The sequence below is a fragment of the Dinoponera quadriceps genome, unplaced genomic scaffold (genome assembly GCF_001313825.1).
Source record: "Dinoponera quadriceps isolate SergipeBrazil2010 unplaced genomic scaffold, ASM131382v1 scaffold179, whole genome shotgun sequence".
NCBI lineage: Eukaryota > Metazoa > Arthropoda > Insecta > Hymenoptera > Formicidae > Dinoponera > Dinoponera quadriceps.
Window position 1 is genome coordinate 404558 of NW_014554529.1, and position 16522 is coordinate 421079.

Consider the following 16522-nt stretch of genomic DNA (forward strand, 5'->3'; position numbering starts at 1 on the left):
GGGGGGGGGGTAATTTAATTCATCCTCGATTGCGAGACACCGTCACACTCAAGCGGGCCCGACGAATTGACGTGACGGAAAGTAATCAAGTTCAGGTCATCGTTTACACGATGTCATCGTAGCACCGCGATGACGCAAATACCGTCGTCGACCGCGTTAAGTCCGGCCCTTCCATTGGTGGGTTTTTGTCAGGGCGCTCTTCGATCGGTCCGCGGCGGTGGAAACGACGCCGGCTCCGATTCTCCTCGTCGAAGCCGAATGCCGTATACCGAAACCGTACGGTGACTCTCCGCATTGTATGCGGTTGCACTGAGACGCGCAGAAAGACGTCGCGAGCTTCGAAAACCCCCGTCGTCGTACGGGATCGGTATATAATTACGTACTCACGATCGACTCGCGCGGAGACAATCTATTTCTAATTTTCAGCATCGCCGCTGAAAGTGGCGAGGAAGAAGATGACATTTCTATTTTGAAATCGCCAATTGCCGTATACAGTCTGTTACAATCAAACATTCAACGGTAAAGTTCGGGATATCGAAAGGTAGTGTGCGGTGATCGCGATATGAGTACGCTCGAGTTGACTCTGCTAAAGAAATTTACAAGGTTGGGAGAATTTAAATTTTCTTATTAAGTAATACGGTGGAATGTGAATAATAAAAGCACCGTTTGTCAATTTATTGAACATGAGAGAGAGAGAGAGAGAGAGATAGGTTTTGTTCCACGTTTTGAAATAAATTCCTTCAAGCGTGATCAAGTACGAAAAAGAGAGATAATAATAATGAAAAGGAAAGCAAAAAATGCTACACACTAATTAATACTGAAAGACTAATAAGAAAGATGAATGCAATGCAGTAGTTTGCCCATGACATGCAGTCATATACATATCTAGAGATACATATATACACATATAAAGAGAAAGAGGAGAAAATCCCCCTTCTTTAATAATTATATAATTTAGTTTCAAAGTGTCATACAGATATACAAAACGTAGTTCAGCCGGCAATATATTCATAAATAAGCAGATGCTACTCTAAACGATTTTTTATATAATTCAGTGCGACGAATAGGGATAATAAACAAGTCTAATGACAACCTGGTTTCTCTTAAAATGTCACATTTAAATCTGTAAGTGTCAAATTGTATTCTAAGAATTTGATTCCTAAGGATATAGTAGTAGTAGTAATAATAATAGTAGTAGTGGTGGTAATAATAGAGAGAGAGAGAGAGAGAGACTCAAGGGCGTCTCGCGATCCCGGGGCTCGAGTCGCTTTTCGAGGGAATTCATTACTCCGCGTTTACGTACGAGCGCCTCGTGCGCTTTGTCGTCGTCGTCGTCGGTTCGAGAAAGAGCATCGAGTCGTTTCCCATCCGGAGAAAGAGAGCCGTAGTTCTCGTTCGGTCGCTCGCGTAGCTTGCGAACCGCACAGCGCGCAAAGAAAGAAGGATCGGCCGAGAGGAGCGGGATGCGAGGAGCTTGGGACGCTTTACGAGAGGGTTGGGGCGAGAGAGGTAAGGGACGCGCTCGAACCGGAGGGAAAAGAGGAAGGTGGGACACGAGAAGAATGGTCGGCGAGGCCGTGGCGGAGAAAGGACGCGGGGAAGAGAAAAAGACGCTCGTCGTCGTCGTCCGAATGGATGCGATATGCGTCGGAGATGGTACGCGATGCCGGCTATCTAACTTAACTCGTGAAAGCTCGAACCAACGCGTCCTCTCTCCCTCTCTCTCTCCTCCTCCCTCTCCGCTCTCCTCTTACCGGTTGTACGGATTTTTTTTACGACGATCTCGCGCGATGTCCCCGAGGAAGCACCTGCCGCAAGCCAACGACAACGACGACCGAGGTCCGCGCTGCGGCCGCGACGACGACGTTTTTCCATCTACCTCGCGCGGTTTCGCAGTTCGACGCGACCCAATTGGCAGCGTGAAAGATACGCGGCTCGGGTAAAACAACGGTGTATCATAGCACCGGACTTTCTTCTCGCGAAGCCGTGAAACTCGCTCGTCACTTGCGTAATAAGCGGACGAGTGTACCGCGTTACGTTCGGACGACGACGACATTTCGCGAGAATATCTCGCTGCTGCGGGCCTCCTTCGTCGTCTGATTAATCTCGAACTTCGGTTTATCGCGATATCCATTTCTCAAGCGTCAAGCGTATTCAAGCCATTATCGATAATGACGATACTTTGTTAGTCAGATAGCAATATTCTTGTATTCCACTTGGCGCATTTAATCATGAAGACGGGGGAAAGGGGACTTTTCGTAGAGAAACTTCTTTCACACCTGTACAGGTCAGCCCCCTTCTCACCGAGGTGGGGCAACGTGAATTTCCTGTGTCGCGTGATCGCCGCGGAAACATCTGCGAGATGTCTGCCAGAATGTTGTGCGGGACGCGCCCGCTATAATTCACGTCCTTTGTCAGAAATCCTACCACCCGAGCAAGCGCCGGATATCCGTAGTTAATTCACTACATTTGCGCAAGATTACGTTACATATTTCACACGCGGAGGAGAGAGACGGGAATGACGGCTCGTTCGCCGCTGCAAATGAGAAACTTTCTGGCCGTCCTTAGATGAGCCGAACGAGCTTCTAATCTACGGCCGATACTCCGATCGTGAGGGATTTCTCCGCGGGAATGACGTATGTAGGGAACTTAGAGGATTCATATTTCGTTTCGTAACGAAACGACATTGAAAGAATAATCATTCCGGAATTATTTAGCACGTTCAGTGTTTGCCTTGGATGATTTCAAGTGTATCTAGATAAAGGTGAGATGAATATCCGAAAAATTTACCCTAGATAAGATGAAGATGATTTTGCTTTTGCTTTATCTAGATAAAAGATAAGGTAAATAACGCTGCTTAGAAAACTCCTAAGAAAGGTAACGCTATTTATCTAGATATTTTTTTAGATGATGTTGTTTTCTTGAGAGACTTTATAAAAATGTATAATAAAAATCACGCAGATCATAAAATTGTACAGCGGTTAAGTAATTTGCCAACGTAATCACTCTAAATTTAAGGATCTAACAAAAAAGACCAATAATCATTGCTCACAGTCGACAGTTTGATACGGACTTAAAGTTTACTGATCCATTGAAACAAACGGTCTGTTCTTTTTAATTTCGCCAGTTCAGCAGTGCAGCTAAAAAGAACAGACCAAAAAAGACAAAAGCAAAATGTGTTGATTCGTTGAAATCTAATCTCCAATCTCTAATCTAATTTGGGCTCAACGCATAGGTCCATATTATTTCATTCATTTTCTCGAGAAGTGAGTTCGGAATGTGGACCATAACATCATTTCAGATCATTTTTCGATAAGATAACACGTTTTTTAAATCTAAGATGAAGATTAATATATTTTACATTTCTTCCATTTAGATCAAGATAAAGACGATCTATTTATTCACCCGGATGATTATTTAGATAATTTTATCTAGACACCGGCAAGCACTGAGCACGTTCAATAATCGTCCCGCGAGACTTGCCATTGCGAAAACAATAACCGCGCTCTGGAAAGTCGTTCGTTTTGAAACGCTAATAGCCCTCATCCCCCGCCTCTGAAAAATGAGTTCGCGCGCGATGCCGTTCGCGATCATTCCTCGCTTCTTCCGTCGAACAGAGGCACAAAGGTCTCTCATCTACGCTCGCCTGAACGAATCATTTGCGTAATTCCTTCGTTTTGCGAGACGTTAATCTGTTTATTAGCCGAGATCGTCGTGAGTAAGTCGTTGCGAGAAAGCGGCGATAGGTCGAAAGACATTCTCCACCATCGATCACGATCGTGATATCGGCAGCCGCTCGTAGCCGCTCGCGGTGTCACTTCCTCCTTCTCTCACCGAGCGCACGAAGAGTGCTTCTCGCGCGGTCGTCGCGAAAGCCTTTGCAAAATAACACCACACTCGTCCAATAAGTCGAGGGAGAGAGAGACGCGCCATCGTCGGCGATATTTGATCATGCCAGCTGTAATCAGAATCGAGTTGTATGGAATGTAACTAGGAATGAGATACTGCGATATCCTCGAGACACCGATGCTCTGCATCCGTCACCTGGATGTATCTTCTAATCGTTCCTTCCTCAACTGTATTAATTTTATACAACTCTAAATGGTTAAAATAAGACGCGCGATATCGAACGCGAAATCGAAATTACACGTTGTTTTTAATCCATCAAACGTTCTCCGTGCACCTCCGAGCCGGTCGTTATCGCTTTCCGACGCGAGACGGCATCTCTGCGCTTAGTCGCGATATTGTTCGATTTCGCACGCAACGCGCTCGTCGCAAATAGGGAGCAGATTAATAAGCGACGCGACGGGGGAAGTAGAAACAGGCAATCCGCGTATTTTCGCCGGCCGGCACGGATGTCTCGCGTCTGCGCGCTTAATCGTGAATAATCTGTTTCGCGAAAATAGAAACGTCTACGTTTTCCGCCGCGCACGGGCGGAGTGAATTTTCTTCCCTCCGGTTCTACCCGGGGAGGGGGGGAGGTGCGGTGCGAGGTGTATAACATCTACTTTATCCGTGCCTCCGCGGAACGTGCACGCGACGGGACGCGCAGGCAGCCGCGATTTTTTACGTTTTCTAATATAAATGCGACTCGCGCGGGTCACGATGAAAATTGGCCGCCGCAGTCGGCGAGATGAATTCGCGCCTCTCTCCGCGCCGGGAATTGCGATACCCCCGCTAAATACATCGCCGGCTAGAGAGGATCGTATATCACAATTAACATCAAAGCGCGCTTAATATCCGAGGTGAGTTTCGCGAGAAACGACGGATACCGGAAGTACGAGTAGGTTCGCGCTTACGCGTCTTATAAAGAAGTTCTCGCTGATAATCCACGCGCGCTCGTCGCGGTAGCTTGATACGTCGTCGCGCGTAACGTACGTGGATTAATTGCCACTCCTGCCAAATACGTTACCAGCTCTCTTTTACGCTTTACAAATCCAATCCCCTCTGAAACCGAGAAAGATAGATAGAGAGAGAGAGAGAGAGTAGATATTTATTGCCATTGGGATTTCCCATTTAGTACATAGCATGGTTTGGTTGGTTACGTAAGAGTAAGTAGATACAGAGTAAATAGATACACAGACGCATAATAAAGTACGATCAATCGAAAGAAGGAAAATTAACGAAGTAAAGAACAAAGTCGCGTGAATAATTTTGTGCGCACGCTTCATTCCGAGTAGAGCTTTATTTATAATTTAGTTTAGTTTTATTTTTATGTCACTATATATAGCCAGCATTCCCATCTCATATTGCCAGAGTTAATCACACACACATACACACACACACATATATAATGATTGTCGAAAAATACTAATAGAAGAGCATTTCACGATTCTCTCGGGCAAGATGTGCCAAAAATATGATACAGAGACCTCAAACGATTTTTCCCAAATTTTAATTCGATATGGTGGAATCAACTAAACACGTGTGAGTCACTCGGGTAACCCGCGTCGAGGCAGACGGTAACATAAATAGATTGTACAGGCAGACTGGCTCACCGGGTAGCCAAAATTTGATAGAAAATTTAGCCGATATCAAGAAATCGTCTATTCGTAACGCGAAGTAGTCGGTCCCGCCTGCAGTCTTCTGAGAGAAACGTATTTATTACATCTCAGATCAAGCACAAAATAGAAAAGGGAGAGAGAGAAAGAGAGAGAGAGAGAGACGCAATCTGCTTAGAAAACGATGAATTTTCGTGAGTTTCCGCGCCGAATAGGACGCGTTTTCGCCGGTCCGTTTTCGCGGGCTCGAGGAAATACACGTATCGACGTGCGAACGTAGAGTGTCCCGTGCGCCCCCTCCTCCCCCCGTACGCTTTTCCAAGCGACGGCGAGACGGAGAGCGGCGATACGGCGGCGTTCGCAATTTACAGCGCGGTGCGAAACGATTTCGAGGCGAGGAAGAACGGCCGCGTATGGATCGAGCTTCGGAGGCGGCCGCGGATCTCTTTGTGCTCTCTTCCTTCTCCTCCGGACGGCCTCTGATACCCTCGCCTCTCCTCCCGCCCGGTCCCCTCATCGCGCTCCGCTGCCGTCCCCCCGCCTCGCCGCAGCTCCGTCCTGTCCTCACGGCGAGTCATCTCGTTTAGGTCGTGCTGGCGGCGGAGGAGGTGGTGGTAGTGGCGGCGGCAGCAGCGGAGGCGGCGGTAAGGAGGGCCGCGAAAAGGGGCTGGGTGACGGGCGAGGAGAGAAGGAAAGGGCCGGTGGAGCCAAGGAACGAGGAGAGGAGCCGAGAAGAGGCGACAGGGTCGAGGGAGAGTAGCTGCGGGACAGAAGGATATATGGCTGTGTATTATGTACTTGGAGCCGCGTTACATACGCCTTCGTCCTCCACATAGCGAGCGGGAGGGCACAGGTGTATGTGTGCGCGCGCGGGCGAGCGAGCGGGCACTTGTGCGAGCGCGTGCATGCGCGTCGAGGAATCCCTCTCTCTCTCTCTCTCTCTCTTTCTGTACACGCGAGTGTATGTGTGGGCGCGCCCGCGCGAAGGCTCACTTCGCACGCAAGCGAAGCTTCTAACCAGCTCGAATCGAAGATGCGCGGCGGACCTGGAATCACGCGAGCCACGTTAAAAATGATCCCCGCGGCCGGACGAGAGAGGGGCTCGCCGGAATCCGCCGTGAACGGCTAAATGAAGGAGAAATTCCGCGCGCGACCCGCGCGAGATATTTCCCCCTTATGACGAATGCCTTCGGGACGTCTTATGTGTCGTTACATAATATCGTTGTGCGGAGAGAGAGAGAGAGAGAGAGAAGTACCGGTGTGCATAACCGCTGAGGAGCGTTTATACACAAGTTTGAGCGATCGAACTCTTCGAGGTGGATGAATATTTCTGAAATTGTAACTTTAATGAATAACTCGCGCTAATTGGCGGTGACATGTGCGTGATGACAGTCACCGTTTGCTCGATGTGTAATCGTAACGATGGAGGCAAGCCTGTAATTGCAATTGTTTCTAAAACATGTCGTTGCGTTATTTAAACATGTGAGGTGGCGGTGTCCAGGCGCCCGCGTAATAATGCGTTCGACAGCGCGAACGACAAATAAAAATATTCGAATCGCGTCAAGTGTGCGTAATGCGTGTATGTGTATGTATCGAACGTAACGACGGCCGAGGGGATCGTTTCTCTTTTTGTGGCACGATCTGGAATTATACCGGGACAGGAAACCGCGGTCTGATAAGATCGTACCGCGAACTCACTCAACGACAGCTGTTCATAACATCACACTATAAATATTATTGAATGACCAATCGTTGTGTTTCATTTAAGACATAGAGAAATTAGCTCCTTCGCCTCGCATGACGATCAAAAATTCATCGCGGGAAATCACGGGAAGCATGCGTGGGATTTAATGAAATTCGATATTATTCGCGTGGTCGCGAATCCGAACGCGAGGATTCGGCTGACTTTTCATTAATTTACGAGGCGAGTAATATCTTTTTCCAATATTTTCTTTCACATTGTACGCATTGTCGCATAAATCGCTGCCGGGGCTTATCAACGATCTCTTTGCGGCGTTACGTACAAAAAATATCGGGGATCATAAATCGTGACGCGTGCGGGTAAAAAATAGCGAGGGGACGTATAGATGTATAGATTTTTTTTTGTCTATAACGAGCTGACGTTCTTCTCCTCGTAAAGCAGCTCGCGACGCGCTCTGTCGTGAGACACGTTACTTTTTCTACCGCGTTCGTTCGTAACGATGGAAGATAAATCGTGTCGGGAGAACCTGCAGAGTCGGTATCTCGGCGACTCGATCGATAACTAAACGCTGTATCAATTATCTCTTGCGCCGATTGACTCTCAATTCTGCCGCAGCAATATGACTTATTACGGCACGGTAATCTCGTTTTTATTAAAGTTCCTGTGATAAGAGAGTTGCGACGAGCCGCCGCCATTTATAGATGCAGCAATCTCGATCTCAATGTGAATCATTGCTTGCTTCAATTCGCGACTGTCATCTCGTAGATCACGCGTTGTTTAGACAATGACAGAGATAACATCGTCTCGTCAATAAATTTTAATCCGATTCTCATTTAATTATGTGAACTAAGATTTTTTCTGTATAATAATAATTAGTCAGCGTGCGCGTTGAGCACGCCTCTGTGTTAGCTTCATTGGTAAATATACGGTATAACGCTCTTCCCTCAGATTTATTTGAAACTTTGATAATTTGTACATTTTAATGCGTAGAATTAATTTCTTCAAAAAAGGAAATTTTTCGCTCATGCACTGTTCTCCATAACAAAATATAAATTATTAGGTAAAAAATATTTTTTCTTATAAAAGAACCCTCTAAGCACGTAATATAATAAATGCACTCTGGGCATATCAAGTATTTAAGTTTTTCTTTAATTTCTCACTTCGATATTTCAGCATTTGTCAATAAAACCAATAATATACATATGTCTTAATTGTAAAAATTAATCAATTATTATATACATGCCGATAAACCAACATATGTACATAATGAACCGTAGATAAAAAAACTAAGTAATTTTCGCTTATGATATATGAATAATACTAATAAATTCTAACATTTTGCAAAAAAATCGCAACATTTAGATTATATCACATGTGTTTATCTATATAATTAAATACTGGGTTAATTGCATCATATATAATTAAGTACTGGGTTAATTGCATTCATTTACTTTTTAGTAGGATTAATTTTTGAAACATCTATTTTTCATGTACTACACATATATTTCTTGTTGCATACGAGTTTGAATATTTTTCTACGTACTTATCGTATGATTTTTACTTTTGTAAAATATTGATCTCTTTTCCCGGATCTTTCATCCGCTCATGAAATTGATGTATTCTCGTCTTACGCTGGGCGGATTCGCTTGTCGAGTGCAAATCGAGCATCTTCCGCCGCTCGAATCACGCCTCGCAAGTTCGACTTCTCCTCGAGACTTTTTTCCTCATGTTAACTGTCGTGCATGTCGCACGCTTGTCTCGCACCTCTCGGAGGACCTCGCGGATCGGTCGCGTGCCCGCGGCTCGTCTCAGCTCGTGAAGGAACACTATCGCGGATATCAGGAGGCCCACGGCGAGCGTGGTGAATCCGGCGCCTAACGGGATCAGTCCGAGGACCCGTGCTGTCCCGTCGTGACCGTCGTACTCCTTGAGAACCTCACGCAGATTGAAGCTTGCCCTACGACGGATGACATCGCTCAAGTGAAACTTCGTGATGCCCGCCTCCTTCAGCCACAGCATTATCTGCAAGACGAAGAAAGGGTGGAGATTAATCGTGCGACGGCTCCTGCTCGGGACGTACGTTCGAAAATATCCTTCGAGTGCCTTAATCCTCCCGAAAGTCGTTCAGAAACATTCCGAGAGCTATCTGTAGACTTTCACTTCGAGAGTGACTATTTCACCCTACCTCGCTAGGTGGGGAAAAGAAGGTAAATGTGGGTTTGACGGGAAAGTAGAAAAGGATGCTCAACGCTATCGAGATCGATTTGTCGAGTTACGTGCTTATTACAGGGCGGAATAAAGTGACGATTACGCAGAATTGGTGTTCTTTCTGTGGGATAAAATGGGGTATTTATTCGCGCATTTTTCTATCAAATCTGCCACAAATATGCGTCCTAATCCCACACACACCGTATGTTAATTTTCACACAGCCTCTAGTGTTTTATTAATGTATTTTTTTAATTGTTCTCGCAGCAAACACTATTATAGTAAAGGTGTCTCACAATTTCGGCAATGTATTTATTGAAAACCGAAACGAATCTTTGGCTGATCCAACGATAACGATACTTTTTACTCTTGATCATCTATTGTTCGATATGTAATAACACTAGCAATACCAACGTGTATCCGCAATATTTCTTATTAACACGTTTGCGCCACAGTTCTTTGCGTTGCGTTTATTTATTTTTTTTTGCATGAACGGAAGACGCTACGAGGAAAAGTGATATATGTTTTTGACGTAACTTTTTCCATGGAATCGATTGGACAATCAGTTTTATTCTACAGCCAATATTTAAACATTTGTTTATAACAATTTATTGCAAAACTGATTTCTGCAGGATGTTTTTTATAATATATCCAATATGGTTTTTCATGTTCCAGTCTTATTTGCGGTTGGTTTCTTTTGCCAACTTTACCGGTCTAACTATGGACTTTAATGGATTAATTAAAAGATGGGACGAAAGATCGGAAATGAAAGACCGACACGTAAGAAATCCGGAAATTCGTACTGGCGAACTGAATTTAGATCGTGCACAATTATCGCGTCTCATTACCATGTTGACGGGATGCAGCAGCCACGGCTGAACGGCGAATGACGAGTAAAACTGTCCCACAGTATCCTTCATGACCCTGTAATCCTTATAAACACGGATCACGATTTATTTATTCCGGTATACGCGAAACAACGAGCGATATTTAATACATGCGCGATGCTTTGTCACGCATAGGGACTCGCGTCTCACTTTAAGATCCTCGTTCATGATATCATCCTCCGGGAAGAAGATCGAGTCCAGGATCGAGCCGAGGATCGCATATCTGCCCGTAATGACCAGCCGATGCGTCATCTGGTCGTCCATCACGTGAATGTATCTCGATGGTAGTTGACTCGAGTAAGGGTCCTGCAAGGTGTTCATTTCAGTCACGGTGGACGATAACGAGACGGACAAACGAGACTCGGGTACGAATATGCTGTTCAACATACGTCCATATCGAAGTAATCGTGATAAGGCGGCACTTGTCCCTTCCGACCCCACGATAGATTCGCCTCGAGGAATTCAGGCACCGTGTCGATCCTGCAAAACAGTCCCGCGTAATTTCCACGGGGGTTTTTCCCCCTCGACGTGTCGTTCATTCGAACGAAAGAACGAGCAACTAATGGAGAAGAATATAATAAACAGCGAATATAGAGAACCGTATGAAAAAGTCGCACCAGGAGTGCGCGAATGAATTTATATCGATATATTAATTACAAGTTAATTATGTTTTCGCAGAATTTCTCGCTGCTGAATATCACGCTAACGTAATAAGTAATATAGAAAGTAATAAGTAATATAGAAACGAGAAAGAAGGTGATTTTTCCACCTGTCTTCGTATTCCCAGCTGGCGAGTCTCGCGGCGAGACTGCTGCAGTACGCTGTCACCAACACAACTCCCACCGTTTGCCACAAGTGTAGTTCGAGTCGGGCGTTCGCAGTGTTGATGGGCACCCATGTGCCCAACAAGCGGCCGATCAATTCCGTGATGGTGATCAGGAAGCTGCGAAAGCCTGATAGAACGTATTTTATCTCCCGTCGTGTTGTCAGCCACAACGATTCCGGTCGTTCCCGCGATTATTCCGTACAGCTGATCTTATACTGAGTATTCCAGAATACCTCCGCCTGTGGAGGCGCACCGAAAGATTCCTCGTGCCGAACGAAGCCATTTATCGTTTATCAAAAATTCGCTCGAGTGATCATTTTTAAATGAGATCTATTTCGAGTTGTCGAATTAGCGTGTTAAATGAAATTAAATGAAATCACTGTACTAATTGGACGTGAAACAGGAACGACATGCACACTCTGCGGAATCACGAAATATCACGTGCGCCCGAGTCATGTGGAATATTTTTCTTCTATCTCACTAAATATTTCACTACACAGCTAAGTATAATATCTGAATTACCTACTATTGTTAATAGAACTCGTTTCCATAAATAATTTATATAAATAATATTTCATTAGCTTTTCTCAAAACTACAAATATTTTCAATGCCGCAAGAATCTCTCGGTGCACTCCGCATTCGATTATTTTGGGACACTCCGTCTTAGTTTTCAGGACTCCGCGGCCGAAATCCAATGCTTACGGGGGGATAAATGAATAAAAAATTTCTTGAATGTACAAAATAAGCGCACAGTCTTTACCGAGTTGTTAGTCCTAAGTGTGCACATTCACGGACCGATATTTATAGCCGCGGTCGAGCTTTATCGAGCGGATCTACATGAGCAAAGCATTAGAGGTGCACGACTATCATTATAATTTCGTTCGGCGCAATTTACGGAACTTTTAGGGGACGTCAGTCGTAGTCTGCATTTGTGGGGGCATAAAGAGCAAAAAATAGACATATCGAGTTCCACGTATCGGCTGTGCTTGATCCGCCGAGCGGATATCGTCGAGCGGACGCGCGGATCCTTCGGACTTACGTTTCGGAAAATTCCGATCGATTTTAGCGCGCGCGTACATATAGGCGCTGCTGATCAGCAACACAATTACGAGAAGTATCCAGACTTCCAGCGGGAAGGGCCTCGTGAGCGCCCAGAAACTAGTGATTGCCTTCGGTCGTGGCACCAGGAAATGTATGAACAATTGGTACCAGGGCTCCGACAAGTTCGCGAACGCATTGTGATCCTCCGATAGCCAGATGCTCGCGAACGCCATGTCGATCTGTGTACACGAGGCGGTAATAAAATTGCGATTAATCGCGGTGAACAAAATTGCCGATCTTTGGTCTCTGTGTCACTTGGACCTTAATGGCAACGCTCGAAGGATGTAAAAACGAAGGGAAAATGGGAAATTTTGTAATCAAATCTGTGCGTCTCAATAGAGCGGAGTTTAAATTTTCATTTTCAAATGGAGAAAACAGCAGTAATTTCTCATTTGTAGAGTCAAAGAAGCACAATAGAAGACTTGAAGTTTTAACGTAAAGAAAACTAAACTAGACTTAATGTCGGACTAAAATTTCGACTCGGAATGGCACATGCTGTTTCGTTGCTATTAATAAAAGAAATATCGCTGAAAATTCGACGAACTTTTGCAAGCTCTTAGTATCACAATATTTCGAATTCATCCCATTCGCTAACCCTACCTTTCTCTCCCGCAGAAGTTGGATCATGCCACCGTTCCACTGTGTTCCGTTTCGTCGTCCGTACCTGAAATTGACGTTGCTTTTAACATTAGCGCGTCGGCCGTGATAGATGTAACGGAAAGATAACGACATGTTGAAAACCTGTACGCTCCTCCTGGTTTCCGTAACGTCCAAGTGAAGTTCAACTTCTCCGCAAGTATTAGAAATATTTTTACCTCTATCCCGTCCTTCTCCGCGTCTGCAAATATACGATCAAATCGTCACACCAGTCGCTTTGTCGGTTCTTTTCCTTTCGCTGCCTGCGCACCGAAGATAAAACAAATATAATGTCAGACCTGATATTTTCTTTTTCTTTTAACTCGACACTAGATATTACACGTCACTATAACGGCTCCCCGCTAAACGATCGTTTAGTACGAGACGCCACTATATAGTGGCTCTCTTTTAACACTTACATTGAGACTCAATAGGTAGCTTGTCGTTATTAAAAAGTAGTTTATTCGCTTCTTTTTAACCGTATAAATATAAATCTCACTAAATCTAACTCATCAGATGTTACGTCACACAGATATTAACGCATATACAACGAATTGCACAGTGTGAGATATTAACCCTTTGCACTCCGCTGTCGCCGTAGCGGCGACATGGTTGTTTTGCTGCCTCGGCACTTTAAGAAATTTTAAGTCCTAAAATTTATGTTTTTCTTTTATAATATAAGTTAGAATATGTTTTGTTATAAAATAGCTAAGAAATAAAAATTTTGTTTTATTGAAACGACTCTATTTTTCTTCTACATCATAGGTATGTACTTGGAACTAATAGCCTCTATGCATTACTAGGCTGGAGTGCAAAGGGTTAAACGTCGATCGCGCTGCTACTATCCATTACGTGCAATCAGTGACAAAGCTGTGCGCACAACGGTGGAATTCCGCGCCCGGGTTAGCTAAAAGTAGCTAAAAGATCACTTGATAGGCGGACGAACGTGATAAAAGTGATTTAATGAAATATTCAGATCCCGATTTACCATTATTCGCTAGAAAAACATCTTCCTCGGTGCCGTGTATTATCTTCTTGATCGTCGTGTTGAGATAGGAAACGGGCGGCCGATAAAACGTGCACACTCTCAACTCCCTGCCTTTCAGATTAATCATACCGAATTCACTCCTCAACTCCCTGTAACTGCGAATATATGTGTGCATACAAACAATTGATATTTACAGAACATTCAAGCGACAGGCTCGAGACTCGCTGAGAGGGTATGTGGTATTTGTTAATTAAAATTTCGATATATCACGCGTAGATTTTGTCGTAGTTTATTATGTCACACTTCAATGGTAACGAAACGGTGTGTGTATGTGATCGGTTACAAAAAAGTTACAACATCATTTTTATCAATTTCGGAACGCACGTGTCTAACGGGAGAGTTTATTTTTTAGTGATCTTCAAGAGATATGTTTTTCTATTGGATACGACATGCGAAACTTATCGAGAAAATGCATTGCAACTTTTTCGCGAATGACCACATACACGCACACATACGTATGCTAACGCGTACTCAACATCCAGGAGACATCAAATTAAGGATTCGATTGCAAAAATTGATATCCTTACTTAGAGATGTAATATTACCGTCAGATTTAAAATGACGATTACTTACGATAAAATAACAGTAAGATGGTAATTAATTTATAAATTACCATCTTTATATTTTTCATATTAATAAATTACCATCTTACCGTAATTTTACAGTAATTTTAGTCAAATTCGTTGTTTTTGATAGTTTCGTGCACAAATAGACTGTACTTATGTTTTTCGCACTAATGCATAAAATAAAAGAACATTCTCCCTACATTGTGTATCTGATAATATCTGAAATGTCTTTCAGATGAAAAAAAAGGAACTATTTACAATCCTTCAAAGGTATTAAAATTTTTAATGTTTTTGTTTTTTTTATTTTTTATAATAAAAATTTTCAATTATAAATATATCACCGTTTCGTTACTGAAACAGCAACGAAATGATAATAGAGAAAATGTACCGAAAACCTGTAAACGGTGTAACAATATAAAAAATACAGATTAAGACCTTCTGTTTTGAAAGTCCTAATAAAAAAATTTGTTTAAGTTTTTCTAATTACTATATCTAGTTTCCTAATTAGTGTATGCTTAATTATTATGTATTTTTTTTTAATTTAATTAGTGTATACTTAATTACTATTTTTTTTTTTAATTACTATATGATATGATTTTTTTAATTACCATATGATATATCAATGTACAGTATCAAAATATTTTATGGAAAATCTAAGTTAAATAAAATGTTTTATTTATCCGAAAAACCAAATGCTTCTTTTGAGCTTTGCACGAAAATTCTTTCATTTCCGTAATATTTTCTAAACTACCATTTTTCCAGCTTACCAAAATTACCGGATAATTTATTGTAATTTGCCGGGTAAGTTACCGTCAGATCTGATCGTTTTCATCTTGATTCTTACCTGTCCACTTTTAAGAAAAATCGAGGGTCCAGATAGTTCTCTGACAAAGTCCAAATGCCGGATCGTGACACGACGTTCGCGTTGGCACTCCCATACAAAGAGACGTTGAAGATCCTCGAGTCGTTTCTCAGCTCGCCGTCCACGATAATGAGGATTTCTGTGGTCGAAATAGACGAGGGTACTCTGCGGGGTGAATACGGTCGTATTTCAGCCGCGGTAAGAGAATCCGCTCGCTTCCAACTACTTATCGTTTCGCGCAATTAAAATGACGACGTGCAACGTCATTATTTTCTGTATCGGTTTATCGAGATGTATTTTCCCTTTTTTCTTTTTTTATTACTTGCTCATCGCCCTCTCTATTTCCTTGTCCGTCGGCCCCAGCAAGAAATACCCTTGGCATTCGTAAGTTTTTCTACGCAACAGATAATCGTGAGGATACGTCTCCCTGAATTGATTGAACAACATTTCCACGCTATGGATTGGCTCTGAAACGATGACATTCGGTCAAAATCAATTTCAAGGCGCGCGCGTGCACGCGTGAGTGAACCAACCGCTGAGATAAATGTTGCAACACTTGGAATTGCGAAACGACTTCTCGATCATCGTCGCGAAGTCTTCCGGCGATATCCAAGATTCCGTTCTGGCGATCGTCATAATGTTCTCTTTGCCGGCTGACACCTGGCCGATGACGAGCGACAAAAGACCGAATAGCGAGCCGATTTTCATGATGCGTTTTCATCGCTGCGTCACCCGCGTGCCGACCCCTGCCTGTTGCTATTCGCGATATATTCGCAAGCTTCTCTCATCTACGAGCCGGCCGTCCGTTTAAGAGTCGAGCGTAACCTTCTTCGCGAATTATCACGGAATATCGGTCGAAGATCGCGTCTTTCGCTCCGCCGCTCGGCCGTGACGGCCGAGTCACTCGAAGTAGAGTGACTTTCACTCATACAGACCTCCGAATCGTCCGGTGAATATTTAATAACATTTCATTGAACTATTCTTTCCCGAGACATTCCGTCTGTTTCCGAATCCCCACCCTAATTGACTGAAACATCGGCTGTACAGTTTGGGGATCCACTTTTGCCGAAACAATCACTCCCGCGATTCCAAGTGACCGATATCTTCCCACCGTCTACGTTTCGGACAAACGCCCTCTCATTTCGAATCAGACGTTATCCGAGGAAATTTAAAAGCCGTTGCGGAT

General features: G+C 43.8%; 1 protein-coding gene across 1 annotated transcript; it reads right to left on the bottom strand.

Moving 5' to 3' along the window:
- Nucleotides 1-8886: 8886 nt before the first annotated feature.
- LOC106751750 lies at nt 8887-16044 on the bottom strand. Its single transcript, XM_014632804.1, has 12 exons — nt 15870-16044; nt 15659-15803; nt 15319-15501; nt 13849-13955; nt 12966-13062; nt 12825-12888; nt 12163-12403; nt 11066-11249; nt 10686-10776; nt 10447-10602; nt 10258-10341; nt 8887-9225 (listed from the first exon to the last, which is right to left on the bottom strand). The coding sequence occupies exons 1-12, from the start codon at nt 16042-16044 to the stop codon at nt 8887-8889; spliced, it is 1866 nt and encodes a 621-aa protein (XP_014488290.1).
- Nucleotides 16045-16522: the final 478 nt, after the last annotated feature.